The 17,951-nt window shown below is 46.8% G+C and overlaps 1 protein-coding gene across 1 annotated transcript in view; it reads left to right on the top strand.

Moving 5' to 3' along the window:
- LOC122924160 (calpain-8-like) overlaps nucleotides 1-17,951 on the top strand; it is a 93,931-nt gene that overhangs the window by 20,349 nt on the left and 55,631 nt on the right. The window contains exons 7-12 of the mRNA XM_044275097.1: nucleotides 5,038-5,118; nucleotides 5,212-5,297; nucleotides 5,566-5,640; nucleotides 15,676-15,833; nucleotides 15,961-16,136; nucleotides 16,683-16,694. Of these exons, the coding sequence (XP_044131032.1) occupies nucleotides 5,038-5,118; nucleotides 5,212-5,297; nucleotides 5,566-5,640; nucleotides 15,676-15,833; nucleotides 15,961-16,136; nucleotides 16,683-16,694 (588 nt within the window). The remainder of the gene's footprint in view (nucleotides 1-5,037; nucleotides 5,119-5,211; nucleotides 5,298-5,565; nucleotides 5,641-15,675; nucleotides 15,834-15,960; nucleotides 16,137-16,682; nucleotides 16,695-17,951) is intronic.

The following is a 17,951-nucleotide window of genomic DNA, read 5'->3' as shown; positions in this document are numbered from 1 at the left end:
ACTCCTCCCCTCTTACTCAGAGAGAGTTAACTCAGATCATCCATAATATCCATCTGCAGGTAGGGGACCTCCATAAAGAAATTATCTCTTGTTATGTCCTGGACGGTCTCCCGGCTCCTATGGTATTGGGGCTTCCCTGGCTGGTGACCCACAATCCAGTGGTGGATTGGCAGGCCGGGGAGATTGTGGAGTGGAGTGAACATTGTAAGGACAACTGCTTGAGTAGTAGGTTCTCCACACTCTCTGTAACATCTCTACCTGCCTTTCTGTCAGATTTTATGGATGTGTTTTCTGAGAAGGGTTGTCAGGGGTTACCACCTCATCGTCCATATGATTGCCCGATTAATCTTGTACCTGGGGCAAAACTACCTAAAACCCGGTTATACAATCTTTCCGGCCCGGAGAGGAAGGCTATGAAAGATTATATTTCGGAGAGTTTGGCTAAGGGACACATCAGACCCTCTTCTTCACCCGTGGCTGCAGGTTTCTTTTTTGTTAAAAAGAAAGATGGGGGCCTGCGTCCTTGCCTGGATTTCCGGGAATTAAACCGGATAACTATCCGAGATCCCTATCCTCTTCCTCTCATTCCCGACCTCTTTAATCAGGTTGCTGGTGCTAAATGGTTCTCTAAAATGGATCTCAGAGGAGCCTATAACCTGGTTCGCATCAAAGAGGGGGATGAGTGGAAGACGGCTTTTAATACTCCAGAAGGGCATTATGAAAATCTGGTCATGCCATTTGGTCTTACTAATGCGCCTGCGGTGTTCCAACATTTTGTCAACGATATTTTTAGTCACCTTATCGGGAGATTTGTTGTGATATATCTTGATGACATCCTGGTCTATTCTCCGGATTTGGAGACACATAAGATCCATGTGAGACAAGTGCTGCAGATATTAAGGGCCAACAAATTGTTTGCTAAATTAGAGAAATGTGTGTTCGCCGTAAAAGAACTGCAATTTCTGGGGTATGTGTTGTCAGATTCAGGTTTCCGCATGGATCCAGAGAAAGTCCGGGCGATTATGGACTGGGATCTGCCTGAGAACCTGAAGGCATTGCAACGTTTCCTGGGGTTTGCCAATTTTTATAGAAAGTTTATAAAGAACTATTCCTTGGTGGTCAAACCACTGACTGACATGACCCGAAAGGGATCCGATTTTTCCAAATGGTCACATGCAGCCAAAACTGCCTTTACATCTCTGAAGGAGAGATTCACCTCGGCCCCTATTCTCGTACAGCCAGATGTCTCGCTTCCTTTTATTGTAGAGGTTGATGCATCAGAGGTGGGGGTGGGAGCGGTACTTTCTCAGGGCCCGTCCCCTGGTGAATGGCGTCCGTGTGCTTTCTTTTCAAAGAAATTGTCTACGGCAGAAAGGAACTATGATATTGGCAACAGGGAACTTTTAGCTATTAAGTTGGCCTTTGAGGAGTGGCGTCATTTTTTGGAGGGGGCGGTTCATCCCGTCACAGTGATTACTGATCACAAAAACTTATTATATCTGGAGTCTGCTAAACGTCTCAACCCTAGACAGGCTCGGTGGTCGTTATTTTTTACTAGGTTTAATTTTGTAATAACCTATCGCCCGGGGGCAAAAAATACTAAGGCGGATGCATTGTCTCGAAGTTTTCCTGGAGGGGGTGATGTTGAGGTACCAGAGCCTATTTTGCAAAAGGGGGTGGTGGTCTCTGCATTACACTCAGGTTTAGAGGGGAGGGTGTTGGAAGCTCAGGGGGACGCCCCGGCCTCCTGCCCCTCGGGTAAACTGTTTGTGCCAGAAAATTTACGCCTGGAGATACTAAAGAACACCATAACTCCACACTGGCAGGACACCCAGGTAGTAAGGCAACCTCTGAATTAGTGTCTCGTCGGTTCTGGTGGCCTAAGTGGCGCCAGGAGGTGTTTAATTTTGTGTCTGCATGTGCTACCTGTGCTCGTTCTAAGGTAGATCATACTCGTCCAGCAGGGCGTCTTTTACCTCTGGCCATCCCCAACAGGCCTTGGACGCACCTATCAATGGATTTCATTACGGATCTACCAGTATCAGCTGGGAAGACTGTTATTCTTGTAGTTGTTGACAGATTCAGTAAAATGGTGCACTTTATTGCTCTTACCGCATTGCCTAATGCTAATACACTGGCTCAGGTTTTTATTGACCACATCGTGAAGCTTCACGGGGTCCCTTCCGATATTGTTTCGGATCGTGGTACCCAATTTGTTTCTAAATTTTGGAAAGCTTTTTGTTCTCGTTTAGGGGTTCATCTGTCGTTTTCTTCATCTTTCCATCCACAGTCCAACGGTCAGACTGAACGTACCAATCAAAACCTAGAGACATATTTGAGATGCTTTGTTTCCGAAAATCAGGAGGAATGGTCATCTTATTTACCGTTAGCCGAGTTTGCCATTAATAATCGTCGTCAAGAATCCACAGATAAGTCACCATTTTTTGGTGCGTATGGTTTCCATCCTCAGTTTTGTACGTTTAGTGAGGGGGGGCCGTCTGGGATTCCCGAGGAGGAACGATTTGCGTCTTCACTTTCATCAGTGTGGCAGAGTGTGCAATAAAGTTTGAAGAGAATTGGTGGTAGATACAAACGTGCGGCTGATAAGAAGCGCTCTGAAGGTCCGGACCTTGGGGTGAATGACTTGGTGTGGTTGTCTACCAGAAATATCAAGTTGAAGGTTCCCTCGTGGAAATTAGGTCCGAGATTTATTGGTCCTTATAGGGTAATTAAGGTCATTAACCCGGTGGCTTTTCGCCTGGAGCTACCTCAGACTATAAGGATCCATAATGTCTTCCACAGATCTCTGCTTAAGAGATATGTAGAACCTCCTGAACCATTGCCACTACCGCCTCCACCGGTGGTTGTTGATGGCAGTCTTGAGTTTCAGGTAGAAAAGATTGTTGATTCACGATATGTTCGCCGCTCCCTTCAGTACCTGGTGCACTGGAGAGGTTATGGTCCCGAAGAGAGAATGTGGGTGCCAGCATCAGAGATAAAGGCGGACAGACTTATTCGGGCTTTTCATAGGTCCCATCCGGAGAGGCCGGGTCTTGAGGGTCCGGTGGCCCCTCGTAGAAAGGGGGGTACTGTCACGACTGTGACTGATCCAGACAGGTCTGGGAGGAGAAGGTCGCAGCGACTTGCTACTCGCGATAGCTTGTGAGTTTGCTCCGTGGTTCAGGGTATGTCATCCGGGTTTTGCCTTGTGAACCTTTTTGTCCTGACTGGGAGTTTGTAGGCATCCTTCTCAGGTGAGTCCTGTCTGCCACTCCCAGCTACTATATTAGTTTCAGTTTCACTTGCAGTCATTGCCAGATATAGTCCTTAGTTCCAGTGCTATTCTGACCTTTGGAGGAGATCGTTTGACGGTATTGCCGTGGAGCTCTGGTCTGGCGTGGACTGTCGTTGCTGGGATCACCTTCTCTGCTCGTCACTGGATAAGTCTATGTTATAGATTGTTTGTTGCTGTCTTCCCCTGTTCTCCTAGACGTGAGTGATGGTGACTAGTGCTCCCATCTGCCTTTCCCCAGGCTAGTCTTGTTAGGGTGACTAAGGGTTTAGGCATCCTGCTCGCCGCACGGGTTCACATCCCGTCTAGGGTATCAGGGCAGACAGATGCCAGCTTAGGGTTAGTCAGGGGTGACCATTCTATTTCCCATCCGTAGATAAGGGTCCCCCTTCCCCTCCGTCTGGTGCGACACGACTGCTGCTGGGATAGCGGTCGTGACAGTAGCATTCCTGTTTGTGGTGCAGTGTCGTTTAAGGGCCCGGAGATCACGGGCATCCAGTATGGTTTTACGGCCTTGACCCTTACGCACAGAGATTGTTCCAGATTCTCTGAATCTTCGGATGATGTTATGCACAGTTGATGATGATAGATGCAAAGTCTTTGCAATTTTCCGCTGGGTAACACCTTTCTGATATTGCTCCACTATCTTTCTGCGCAACATTGTGGGAATTGGTGATCCTCTACCCATCTTGGCTTCTGAGAGACACTGCCACTCTGAGAAGCTCTTTTTATACCCAATCATGTTGCCAATTGACCTAATTAGTGTTAATTGGTCTTCCAGCTCTTCGTTATGCTCAAATTTACTTTTTCCAGCCTCTTATTGCTACTTGTCCCAACTTTTTTGGGATTTGTTGACACCGTGAAAATTTTAATCAACGTATTTTTCCTTTAAAATGATACATTTACTCGGATTAAACGTTTGATCTGTCACCAAGTTCTATTACAAATAAAATATTGACATTTGCCATCTCCACATCATTGCATTCAGTTTTTATTCACAATTTGTTTAGTGTCCCAACTTTTTTGGAATCGGGTTTGTAGAATTAAAGGGAGCAGTCCCATTAAAAGCATGCATCGCTTATCCACAGAAGGAAGAGTTTGAAGACAAAGGTGGCCATCTTTATAGGAGTCACAGAGGTAGCTGAGAGCTGTACTCTGCTATCCCCATCAGTCCCATAGACCTTGAGTGGAGTGGTAGTGCTCATGTGTGATCACTGCTTTTTCAGAACTGCTCTGGACCCCTCTCCTGGTAATAGATGGGGGTCCCAAAGATCATCTTGTGGATAGATGATAAATGTTTTTCATGGGATAACACCATTAAGTATTATCCACCATATCACCCTAGGCCTCCAGATGTGTTTTATATTAAGCCATAACCGCCATAGATATCCAATTATGTCACATATTATTAACCCATGACCTAGACCACCATGGATATGAATATTAGCCACTTCATTATCCGTGACCACCACAGATACCAGGAATTAACTGCTAAACCACTCTAGACCATCAGAGATATTACAGGAATACCATCTATAACCCCTTAATCCATCCCGTGTAAAAATGAGTGATGTAGTATAGTGAGTATAATCAGGGGTAGAGGGGAAATGAGGGGAATACTTCCATCTCTGACTTGGGCACCAACACCCTCGAAAGCTCCCTTTTTAATATCCCTTATGTGCCCAGTATTGGATGACATCAATATTGGATATAACTCATGAAGAGATATTTATTATTTATCACAGAAATCTGACTCTGGAACAGAGACCGTTGTCAGCACTAATATAGTCAAGAATCACACGTATTCACTGACTGGAGCAGAAGAGGTAAGATACGTACGGTATATATGTATACACAAAGAACTTGTCATGATTGACCCTGGCAACAATGGCCAATGGACTGTCCATTGTCATGAACAGGTCTTCTATCGTGGTGGAACGGTCCAGATTGTGAGGGTGAGGAATCCCTGGGGTTTTAAAGAATGGAACGGAGCCTGGAGTGATAAGTAAGTACTTTACTTCATTTATGGGCATGCTTCGCACGCTCCCAAAACCAGAGAGACAGGGTTTCCTAAATTAACCAGACCTCCAGTGATGTTTTATATGACCCTATATGTAATGTACCATGGGTCTCCAGGGATATCAAATGTTAACCCATTACCATCCTATGGACTCCGCACGTCTTGCTCTTTCATCATATTGTGCAACCTAAAATGTAATGGATGCACTATCAATGATGTATCAACTTGTACTGATTTTTTTTCCATCTTGCAGAGCACCACAATGGGATGAAATTGACTCAAAGGTGAAAGCCAACTGGAAAATCGAGTGCGATGATGGTGAGGCCTGGTGAGTAAATTCCTATCGGTTGTGTCCACTGCACTGAATCTCATATACCAAACTTAAAGGTGTTGATAACCCATCCTCAGGATAGTTCATCAGTATCTGATCATGGTGGCCCGACTCCCGGGACCCTCGCTGATCAGCGCTTTGAAGAGGCTGCGGTGACCCAATGAGCACTAAGGCCCCTTCCTATACCAGTGACGTCATGTTCATTGGTCACATGGCCTAGGGGCAGCTTAGTCCCGTTCAAGTGAAAAGGGCTGAGCTTCAATACCAAGCACATGCCTCCAAAACCTAAGACCCCCGCTGATTAGATGTTTGAGGAGGCCACAGAACTCCGGAGAGTGCCACATACTTCTCGCACAGCGCCATACATTGTATTGCAGCTAATCCCCTTTCACTTGAATAGGACTGAGCTGCGCCTAGGCCACATGACCAATGAACGTGATCTGATATTGATGACCTATCAGAATCTTGGAAAACCCGTTTAGGTCTATTGTCACCCAAAAGCAATATCATGTCATGTTCCATCTCCTTCTCTTCAAACAGTTGATCGGCAGGGGTGCTGGGTGTCAGCCCCCCACAATCAGGTATTTTAAACAGCCGGAAAATCCCTTTAAAAATAAAAATACAGAAAACCTGACATTTTACATTTTATAAAATATGTTTAAGAAGGTGATGACAGTTCACCTGTTCAGTGCTGCAATCAAACCCCTGTACTGTCAGCTCCGTTAATGTGATCGGTGTCGTCAGCCTGAGCCAAACAAAAGGTCCCCAGGGCTGCCACTTTCAACATATTTCTAGGAATCGGCATAACATTTTGACATGCATGCGTAAAAAATCAATGTAAAATATAAAAAAATTAAAAACTAAGGCAAAAAATTTAAGTGTTTTACAAAAACGTTTACAAACATAACAAAGATTTTTTTAAATAAAAATTTAATAAAACCAATATATAGTAACCCAATCACACATATTTGGTATCTTCATAACCATCACATGTACTATAAATATACACCAAAAAGTTTGAAAGAAAAAAAAGAGGGTGGAATGGTGTGGGGTTTGCAAATAAAATAAATAAATAAAGACTACTGATTGCTACATTGATGCAAGAATGAAAAAGTTCTTAGTTCTGGAGTGACTGAAAGAAAAATCCAAAAATACTGCTTGGTCTTGAAGGTCAGAGTGGCCTGGTTCTGAAGGAGTTAATGAATGACAATAGAATTTACACTGATCTACAAGGTGATTATTCATAATTATTAAGTCTAGAAGAACACAAAATGATGGAATGCTTGAATATTCACGCCCACTAGTATGACGCACCTCAGTAATCTCAGTGTCAGATTATGGGTGTTAAAAGACGGATAATTAGTCCAATGAAGACACATCGAGCAATCAGTCTGCCATTCATCAATAGTTTATTTAGAATTTGTCAAAAATGATGCAATTGCGCCAAACGTCCCTCTGGTGCAGGCTGCATGATAAACTAGGTGTAGCACGTTTAACACATTTCCTAATAACTGGCATACATATATACACTAACATTGTATGACCAAAAAGATACATTTTTTTAAAAGTTTACACATTTTTAGATCTCTTTTTTAGCTGTCGAGACAGCCTAAAAAATTGTCTAAAATACATAATACATTTTGTGCACAACGTGTACATCGGCATATATTGCCCATACTGTTGCACCTTGCAGAGGTGGTGTCACGCTTCGGTGTGGGAGGGAAACACTACACCGAGCATAGGAGGGAAGGGGGGAAAAGGGAATCAGGCCTGAGAACCAAGGAAGGAAAATGGACACCTAGTGAAAACCCTAACCAAAATCTTGACTGACTACCAGTATGAAAAGACCCCAAAGGTAGGTGAGTTCATACGCAGGAATACCTAGAGTCCTATCTAGCCGTATAGGACCCTGGTACTAATGGCAGGGACGAGACTACCTGTTCCTCCAAAAGGAAGGACGGACAGGAGTCTCCTTCAGGCCTAATACAAACAATAGGGAAATGCAACACACAGAACCCAAACAAAATATGAAAGGGAAAGGAAAGACTTAACTTCAAAGGCGCAATGGAAGCACCAGGAACTCAGTCGAGATCAACCACAATCTATCCAAAGGTATAAACAGAAGCTATAAACCGCACAGCATTGTGGGAGAAGCAACTATAAATAGAGAAGGTTAAATGACCCTAATAGCCACACCTGGGGAAAGAAGGTGTGGCAAGCACCAGAAACAACACAGACGTCATTTGATCCAAAACGGAAAACATGTCAGATCAAACCATGTGTTGCCAGTCTCACCGATCTTCTGCCACCTGTCGCAGGAACGTCTGTGACAGTTGGTCACAGACTGCTGAAGCCAGGCAGAGGTAGCACACTGCAGCTGTCACATAATGTAAGGGGCAGCACGTTTCATGAAACAGCTCAGATTAGGCTGTCCACATGCAGATTATTGCCAGTAGAGAGCTCTTGTCCTTACCATAGTGTTTGGGAAGTGAGTATGGAAGGGGTAGGGTGGAGGTCCTGCTGTTGTAACGGTCAGCAGAGGAAGAGACCATAGAGCAGGACTCAAGTACAGTGCAGCAGACAAGGAGGCTGAAGTAGAAACCGGCTTTATTAAAGGAGAACTCTAACTGCCGGAGAAGCAGATTTACAATATGAACAGCTTGAGAATTCACAATAAAGATAATGGAAACTTGCATAAAGAACACAAATGAATCACAAACACAAGTACAGACAATAGCAGGCTACTCTCTTCTAGGTAGTCCTATCTGTCCCCGCTACCCGGGGTGCACCTCTACGGTGCACTAAACTAAATCCTATTCCACTATGCCCTAGCTCAGGTTAGCATCAGTGCACTCACAGTTCGGTGTCCGGCGCATGCAGGCAGATACAGTCTGGGTCCCGATCTGGTTGCTTGCTTGCTTGCTTGCTTCAGCGTGGCTCAGCTCTGGCCTCTCTTTGTAGTCTCTGTAACTCTGGTTAGAGATAATCAGCAGCTCTGGACGTGTAATCAGGCAGGGCCTGGAATTCACTCACAGTTCCTCTGGTAAGTGCCTCACACTACAGCAGTCTCTCTTCTACACCAGGACACATCAGCTCAGTCAGAGAGCAAACACACTCTAATGTCCCAGATACTGTGTCAGCAGGCAGGGAGCAATCACTCTAATCTTCCCTGTGGATCTCCCTCTCAGTGCACAGCGTCCTTCTTCCTGTGTACTCAGACACCTTCAGCCCAGGCTCTCTGCTCAGCCCGGGAAAAACACTTAACTCCTTGTCCTCTGGAAACAACTCCTCTCACTGTCCTACTCAGCCACAGTGGCCTCTGGTGGCTGGAGGGAAACATGACAGTCTGCTATATATATATATGTGTTGGAAATGTTGCTGGATGATCAGGGCTGCCTCTTACATGCCTCCCCACTTAAAGGTGGCCGTCCTCGGCCTTGCTATATAGTCCATAGAAATAATGGTTAATGTAACTTTTTATACAGCAGTACAACATTGTCCACAATACATACAGGTGGACCAAATGAACTCATCAGCAGCGTACCTGTTTGGTGGAATCCCCTGCAGTAAGCCTACTGGATCTCCGGAGGTCCTGGCTATCTGTTACGACCTGACTCTCTCCACTAGGAACTGCCAGTCTGGATTCATCCACCACAATAGGAGGTTCGGGTGTGTCCGAGGGCCCCTCTCCATTACGGGCTGGCAATGGTTCTGTGACAGTGCCTTCATCACCTGTAACCTGGGAGGCTTCTTCAGTGTTGGGAGCAGTCCACCAGTCTTCACCATAATCTCCATCAGAGATAACAAGTTCTGAGTATGGGGCAGGAGGAGGTGTCCTCTGAACAGGTGCGGGATCTTTGGACCGGCATGGCCGTAACATATTCCTATGTAGAGTCCGTGAAGCAAATTCCTCATTCTCAACCTGCACTTCGTAGACCGGACCATTAGGGTACACTCTCTTGATCACTTTATACGGCTGTACTTCCCAACGCTCACTCAACTTGCCTCTGGGACGTTTCTCTCGTACCAGTACCCGATCCCCAGGCTGCAATGGAACCTCCTGAACTGGAGGACGGTCTGTATGAGCTCTCTCCTGTAACCGCTGACCTGCCAACCGGCGAATGGTCTGGAGACGCCGACGGTGTTCTTTCACCCATGAGGTGGTTGATCGCTCTATTAGGTCTTCTGGCTGTTCTAGGTTTAATTCCACGATCTCTCGACCAGCCCTACCGAACAGTAACATGTATGGGGTGTAACCGGTGGTGGTGTGGACACGATTATTGTAAGCCCAGACTAATTCTGGCAGGTAGTCAGGCCAGTGTGCCCTCTTGTCTTCCTCTAGCGTCCTCAGCATTTGCAGCAATGTGCGGTTAAAGCGCTCACAGGCTCCGTTTCCTTGGGGATGATAAGGAGTTGTCCTGGATTTTTCAATGCCGTACAGTCGATGTAGCTCTTCCATCACTTTTCCTTGAAAGCACGCCCCTTGATCTGAATGGATCCGCTTTGGACACCCATAGACCCGAATGAAGTCTTGACAAATGGCTTGTGCAGCGGACTCGGCCGTCTGGTCCCGAGTTGGGGTGACTACTGCAAACTTGGAGAAGTGGTCGATCATGACCAGGCAATACTGTGGACCTCTTGACGATTGTCCCACAAGAAGATAGTCTATCATCAACACTTCCAGCGGTTCTGTGGTCTGGATGGACTGTAGGGGTGCTCTCTGTTCTGTACTCTTCGTGAGTTCACACACTCGACACTGTCGGCAAACTTCTTCAACTGTGGCCTCCAGTCGCGGACAATACACATAACGCTGCAGCCACTGGTATGTCTTGACTGGCCCGAAGTGAGCTCCAAACTCATGAGCCTCTTTGGCTATCTCCCGTGCCATTCTTCTGGGTATCACTACCTGCCACCTCGCCTCTAGGTCGGCAGGCTGTTGCCACTTGCGGAACAAAACAGCTCCATGCACTTCCAGTCTGTCCCATTGATGTAGAACGGACTTCATCTCGGCATCCAGATCAGTCCTTTCTTCTTTGTTGGGTTTCCTGCACTGGGTTACCCAGCTTTTCATTTGCTGCAGTCCAATGTCTTCATCTTGCAATCTGCCCCATTCTTCATTAGTTCTCCCCAATGCTTTGGGTAGCTTACGGGCCTCCCCACTTGTCTGGGCCGCGACTGTTGGGGGAGCGAACTTGCGGAAGTCAGGAGTTTCATCTTCTTCCTTTTGTTCATCCATATCCCCTACTGGAGTTTCAAAAGTAACCCTCGAGAGACCATCAGCATTAGTGTTCTCTGTAGCGGAGCGGTAGCGAATTGAGAAGTCATACTTTGCGAGGCGAGCCGCCCAGCGTTGCTCCAGGGCTCCCAACTTGGCAGTACCCAGATGGGCCAGGGGATTGTTATCCGTCCGTACGAAGATCTTAGCTCCTGTCAGATATCCTGCAAATTTCTCCGTCATAGCCCACACCAGGGCAAGGAGTTCCAGCCGGAAGGAACTGTAGTTATGGGGGTTTCGCTCCGTATCTCGCAAGGATCTACTGGCATAAGCGATCACTCTCTCATGTCCATCTTGTACCTGCGACAGGACTGCCCCCAGTCCGTAGAGGCTGCCATCAGTAGCTAAGATGAATGGTTTATCAAAATCGGCATAAGCCAAGATGGGGGCCGATGTCAGGGCTTCTTTCAGGGCCTGGAAGGCCTCTTCCTGTTTCTGTCCCCAGGGGATACTTTGGCCCTTGGGTTGCCCAGCCGTTCCTCTCAACAACTCATTCAGAGGGCCCGCTATTTTTGCGTAGTCTTTGATGAACCGCCGGTAGTACCCAGTCAGTCCCAGGAAGGCCTTCAACTCACGCAGTGTTCTCGGCACTAGCCATTGTCGTATTGCAGCCACTTTGTCTTGGGACGGTAGCACTCCGTCTTGGGACACCCTATGGCCCAGGTACTCGATCTCCCTCTTGAAGAGATGACACTTCTTTGGCTTTACCTTCAGGCCATGGGATCGCAGTCGCTCGAGTACCTGCCCTAGCCGATTCAAGTGTTCTTGAAAAGTAGCAGAGTATACGATGATATCGTCTAGGTATATCAGAGTGGCTTCAAAATTCAGGTCTCCCAGGCATCTCTCCATCAGCCGCTGGAAGGTTCCAGGGGCATTAGTCAGTCCGAATGGCATCCTGTTGAATTCAAATAACCCCATGGGGAGTATGAATGCTGTCTTTGCCTTGTCCTGCTCAGCCACTGGTACTTGCCAGTACCCACTTGCTAGATCCAGGGTGGAGAAGTATTTGGCTCGTCCTAGAGCCGTCAGAGACTCCTCGATGCGTGGCAGAGGATATGAGTCTCGCGCAGTGCAAGCATTCAACCGCCGGTAATCCACACAAAATCGAATAGTGCCGTCCTTCTTCTTGACAAGCACCACTGGGGCTGCCCAAGGGCTCTGGCTTCCCCGCACCACTCCGGAATCTATCATCTGTTTCAATAGCGTCTTCACTTCCTGGTACAACTTGGGCGGAATCTGTCGATATCTCTCCCGAATTGGTGGAGTGTCCCCCGTCGGTATATCATGTGTGATAGCATTCGTGCAGCCAAAGTCATCGGCGTGGCGGGCAAACGCAGCCTGATTCTCCCACAGCATGGTTTCAACTGCTCGCTGTTGGTCTAAACTGAGAGCCTTAACATCTATCTCCATTTGATCCAAGATGGTTCCCCCATTCCATTCTGGGGTCGGCGCCTCTTCTGCACTGGCAGTAACTGCCAGGGTCCAACCAGCATCCCCTACCGGAGCTAGAGTCACTTCTCTCTGACTCAGGATTTCTCCCTGATGTAGGTACACACGAGCCAGTTCCACCCCTGGCGTCAAGGGAACTTCTAGATATCCCACATTCACAGCTCTTATGGGTACTCGTCCATTCTGGACCACTCCCAGTGTCCGGGCCACCAGGACGTCCTGACCCAGCTCTCCTAGGCCTGTTGGTTCAACGAACACCTCCATGCCTTCAAGATTACGGAAAGTTCCCACGGGTAACGTCAGCACGGTCTCCCGACCAGGGGGAAGGGTGAAGGTAGCCTTTCCTGGCGCTCGGATCGTTCCCACCGCCTGGTGTGCTGGTACACTTTTCTGTGTTCCACAAAAACGGATTAGCCGTTGAAATGCTTTCTGGGTAGGTTTGTGCGGGGTGGCTTGTTTCCAGTAACCCGGCCCCCGTTTGGTGAACATGATCTGATCCAATTCTCGCAGGATATTCATGCCCATTATCACCGGCACATCTTCTTTGAACGTTTCGGGGACCAACAAGATACCTTTCCGCCCCACTTCCTGTCCACACAGCCGTACATTCATCCACACGACCCCTGTGACAGGAATCTGTTGTTGGTTAGCCGCTGTAACCCGGACCAGTGTCTCTCGTTCTGGCTTGGCCAGCGCTTGAAAGTAACGGTAGAAGAATGACTCGGGCATAGTTGTCACCTGAGACCCAGTATCCACTAAGCAGTCGACAGGAACACCTTCGAACTCAGCTCGTATAGTGGGGCACCCTGCGACCAGGTGTTCGGAGCTTTGCTGGGTAACTTGGCTCTCCACCTCCCCTGCAGTACGCCCCACTACTGCAGGGGTCGGTAGTTTAACGGCGGCTCTTGGCGTCCAGCTGGATTATTCCGACACTCTCTGGCGAAATGTCCTAGATCTCCACACCGCCAACACTGTGCCCCTTGACGGCCCACTTTTAGCCTGCGAGTGGGAGGTGCCCTCAGAGCTTGGCTGGATGGCCCCACTGAAGGGTAATGAGGGGCTTGATGGTATGGTAAACTAGCATAAGGGCATTCGGGTGTAGGAACCCACGGAGTCGCCTGATAGGTTTGTTGTCGGGCTGGATAGGCAGCCTCAGTAGTATGGCGCGACTCTATCCGTTTCTCCAGGTGTGTCAACTTTTCGTGCATGACACTCAGGGAGCTCTGCAAGTCTTGTACCACTCTGACCAGGGCTTCCTCATTTCTTGTAACCCCGGGGGGTGTAACGGTCTGGGTCCGTATTACTCCAGAAGCATAGCCGTCTTCTTTGTTTCGCGTCACGGCCTCTGCCAAAATTTGTCGAAAGGTTAGGGTAGGGTCTACTCTGACTCGTTCCCGCAGAGCCTGTTTCAGGGGATTGCTGTAGAGCCCCAGAATAAATTGTTCCCGCAGTATCCGGTCTATGGGTCCCATGCCAGTAACCCCATCTGCCTCTTTTTTTTGTACCTCGGCCAACACTTCCTGTAGGGCTGTAGCGTACTGAGAGACACCTTCGTCTTCCCGTTGAATCCGGTAAAAAAACTTCGCCCGGAGGTGCCCTGCACTGGCTGTTTCCCCATATATTTCTTCCAGGAATCTCACCATCTCTTGCAATGTATTGCGCGTGGCTTCTGGTTGTAGGAGAACATTTCTTCGGGCCTCACCCTCGAGAGCGGCCAAAGCAATTTCTACTTGTAGTTCTGGGCTGACATTGTAAATCCTAACAGCACTCTGTAACCTTGTCACCCAGTCTGACAGTGTCATGTTCTGGCCATCAAATTTGGGTAGCAAGTTGAACAACGTGCCAATAGGAAGGGCCCTTGCAAGGGTTCCACCATTGCCTGAGGTACTCACATTAACATCATGCACATTGCCTTCAGCCGCCTCCATCTCTGTGACTGTATCCTGTTCGCAGCGCCACTTGTAACGGTCAGCAGAGGAAGAGACCGTAGAGCAGGACTCAAGTACAGTGCAGCAGACAAGGAGGCTGAAGTAGAAACCGGCTTTATTAAAGGAGAACTCTAACTGCCGGAGAAGCAGATTTACAATATGAACAGCTTGAGCATTCACAATAAAGATAATGGAAACTTGCATAAAGAACACAAATGAATCACAAACACAAGTACAGACAATAGCAGGCTACTCTCTTCTAGGTAGTCCTATCTGTCCCCGCTACCCGGGGTGCACCTCTACGGTGCACTAAACTAAATCCTATTCCACTATGCCCTAGCTCAGGTTAGCATCAGTGCACTCACAGTTCGGTGTCCGCACATGCAGGCAGGTACAGTCTGGGTCCCGATCTGGTTGCTTGGCTTGCTTGCTTGCTTGCTTCAGCGTGGCTCAGCTCTGGCCTCTCTTTGTAGTCTCTGTAACTCTGGTTAGAGATAATCAGCAGCTCTGGACGTGTAATCAGGCAGGGCCTGGAATTCACTCACAGTTCCTCTGGTAAGTGCCTCACACTACAGCAGTCTCTCTTCTACACCAGGACACATCAGCTCAGTCAGAGAGCAAACACACTCTAATGTCCCAGATACTGTGTCAGCAGGCAGGGAGCAATCACTATAATCTTCCCTGTGGATCTCCCTCTCAGTGCACAGCGTCCTTCTTCCTGTGTACTCAGACACCTTCAGCCCAGGCTCTCTGCTCAGCCCGGGAAAAACACTTAACTCCTTGTCCTCTGGAAACAACTCCTCTCACTGTCCTACTCAGCCACAGTGGCCTCTGGTGGCTGGAGGGAAACATGACAGTCTGCTATATATATATATGTGTTGGAAATGTTGCTGGATGATCAGGGCTGCCTCTTACACTGTGACCAATGGGAAACAGAGAGAGATGTGCCGTTAACATTGGGGAGAGGAGGAAGCACTGCTATCAGTATCGGGGAGCAGAAATTCCAGCTGTTAGTAAGCGGAAGCCCTGCTGTGATTACTGGAGAAGGAGGAGCCCGACTGTGAGTACTGGGGGAGGAGAAAGCCCTGCTGTGAGTACTGGGGGTGGAGAAAGCCCTGCTTTGAGTACTGGGGGAGGAGAAAGCCCTGCTGTGAGTACTGGGGAAGGAGGGAACCCTGCTGTACATACTGGAGTAAGCCCTGTTTTGACCACTGAAGAAAGAGGTGAGAAGCTTTTCTGTGATGAATGGGAGACTGAGGAGTCCGGCTATATATACTTGGGGATGGGAGACCCTGATGTATCTACTAGGAGTGGGGCCTATGTTACCATTAAAAAAGCTATAAGTAAAGTAGTTCATTATTTCTTTTGCATTTTCTTTAGGATGCCATTTTCTTCCTTTGTTGTTGAATTTTATCGAGTGGAAATATGTCATCTAACTCTGGACAACATATGCTGCAATGAAAACCATAAGTGGTGCCTAACAGAATTCTCAGGCTCCTGGACCCCTGGATTCTCTGCTGGAGGGTGGAAGGGCAGCCGTAAGAGAAATATTATTCGTATTTGCTAGGAAATCTGTATTACAAAGTGCCAGATTAAAGCAATACTGATGAAATTTTAAGATTTTTCAGACAACCTTCACTTTTCTGCCCTTTCTTTCACAAATAGCAAACTTTTGGACCAACCCCCAATTCCGGATCACACTGGCGGAACCTGATATGGATGACACAGGAGTTACAGATAAATCATTGTGTACCGTCATTGTTAGCCTAATGCAGAAGGATCGAAGACGGAAGGAACCTGAAGCAGGGGGTTTTCATTGCATTGCATACTATATTTACAAGGTTAGAATGATGATGATCTGCATCATTAGGGACTTAGGGGGTTGTGTTAAATGTGTGCTAAAAACTGGCTGTGTGTAAGTAGTTCCCTCTAAGTCCTCAGGGCTTCCTAGGTGGGGTACCCTAGTGCCCAATCTTCTAGTCATTGATCGCCATGACCAAAGGTTTTAAACCTGTCAATCGATCCATGCTCCCACTCCAAGGCTGAACAGGACAGCCTTGCAGAGCTTATTCTAGTATGCCATAAAAAGGTGTGCTGAGGGTCATTAACAGGTTAAAAGGATTATCCAGGTTTTAAAAATTGATGCCCTAACCTGATAAAGAGCTTAAAATCCTTTTCTTCTTTTTACTCTGCAACAGAGATGTATGAGGCAATAAAATTCTGGTTGTCTGCAGCCACCACTAGGGGGAGCTGACAAGTTTAGGGAAAAACAGATTAATGAATGGGTGTATTAGGCTATTAGCCTATGCGCAAACTTATTAGACATGATTTTATTTGGACACTGATCTCATGATTTATTATAATTTCTTCTACCTTCTCTTTTGCAGATCCCCAGCAAGGTATGATAAAGGAACACCCGGTGCACTGGACTCATTGTTCACCCAATCTTTTCGTCTTTCTTACTCTATATACACAGTGAGTCAAAAGTCTCAGGACACCCTATTATTTCAGAAACAAAAAAAAAAAAGGAAATATCTAAATACCCCAGCAAGTAATAGGTGATGGCCGATATCTTGAAAGCTGCCATATTGGATCAAGTGCAAATATTTCCAATGGGAAGAGGGTAGCATATCAACGAAAACTAGAATTTTCTCAGAAATCGATTGCCAGGTTTCCTGTGATGTACAGCTATTTGACGTGTTCAATGTCTTGTTCCTGGTGCTGAACACAGAACTTTGAAGTTTTGCACTTTCTGTGTTGATAACTTTTGAACCACAGGAGGTATTGCAAATCTGATTGCTGCAACCGATTTCTGAGAAATTTCTGGTTTGATATTCATGTTCCGGGCATAGCCTAAAAGGTAGGCCCCCTTACCTGTTATTTGCTTTGGTATTCAGATATTACATTTTCCCTTTAATTTCTGAAATAAAAGGGTGTCCTGTGACTTTTGACTCACCGTGTATATATATATATATATATATATATATATAAAATCATTTTTTTTTTACTTTATGACCAGTATATAGCCTATTACACACTATCCTGAGAGAGATGAATGAGGTATATTATTGCATCATTCTATAATCACTACATTTAAAATTAATTTGGGGTAAAGGGTCGTGTAGAGAATTATTAAAGAGGACCTTACATGGGTTTGTAGTAAGTGAGATAAATATCTTTACCTGCTGGGTACCCCCCACTAATGCTGCCACCCTGCCTGTTTTTTTTTAAAAATAGCGCTCCTGTCATGCTCTGCGCTGCGATTGGACAACGCTACAGCCAGGGAGAAGGAGACGCCCACAAAGAAAGACTGAGTCTCCTCCCCATTGCTCCGATGCTCAGTATTAGTATACTGAGCGCAAAATTTGCGGGGGGCCAGAATGGGGCGCAGGAGCGCTATTTAAAAAAAAACAGGCAGGGTGGCAGCATTAGCAGGGGGTACCCCGCAGGTACAGATATTTATCTCACTTACTACAAACCCATGAAAGGTCCCTTTTAATCTATTTCTCAGATGAATGTAAAATGAAGCAACTTCGCACTTTATTCAAAAATCTCTTATCGTCTTTGTTATACAGTAAATATATGTCTATATATAGTAGACAATGGGAGCACATACTTTACCTAAATGTAATTGGCGGCACCTTTACATGGACAGA

Source organism: Bufo gargarizans, unplaced genomic scaffold (genome assembly GCF_014858855.1).
Source record: "Bufo gargarizans isolate SCDJY-AF-19 unplaced genomic scaffold, ASM1485885v1 original_scaffold_878_pilon, whole genome shotgun sequence".
In the NCBI taxonomy this organism is placed as follows: domain Eukaryota; kingdom Metazoa; phylum Chordata; class Amphibia; order Anura; family Bufonidae; genus Bufo; species Bufo gargarizans.
Note: the sequence above shows the minus strand (reverse complement) of the source record. Positions and strands in the feature narration are given on the sequence as shown.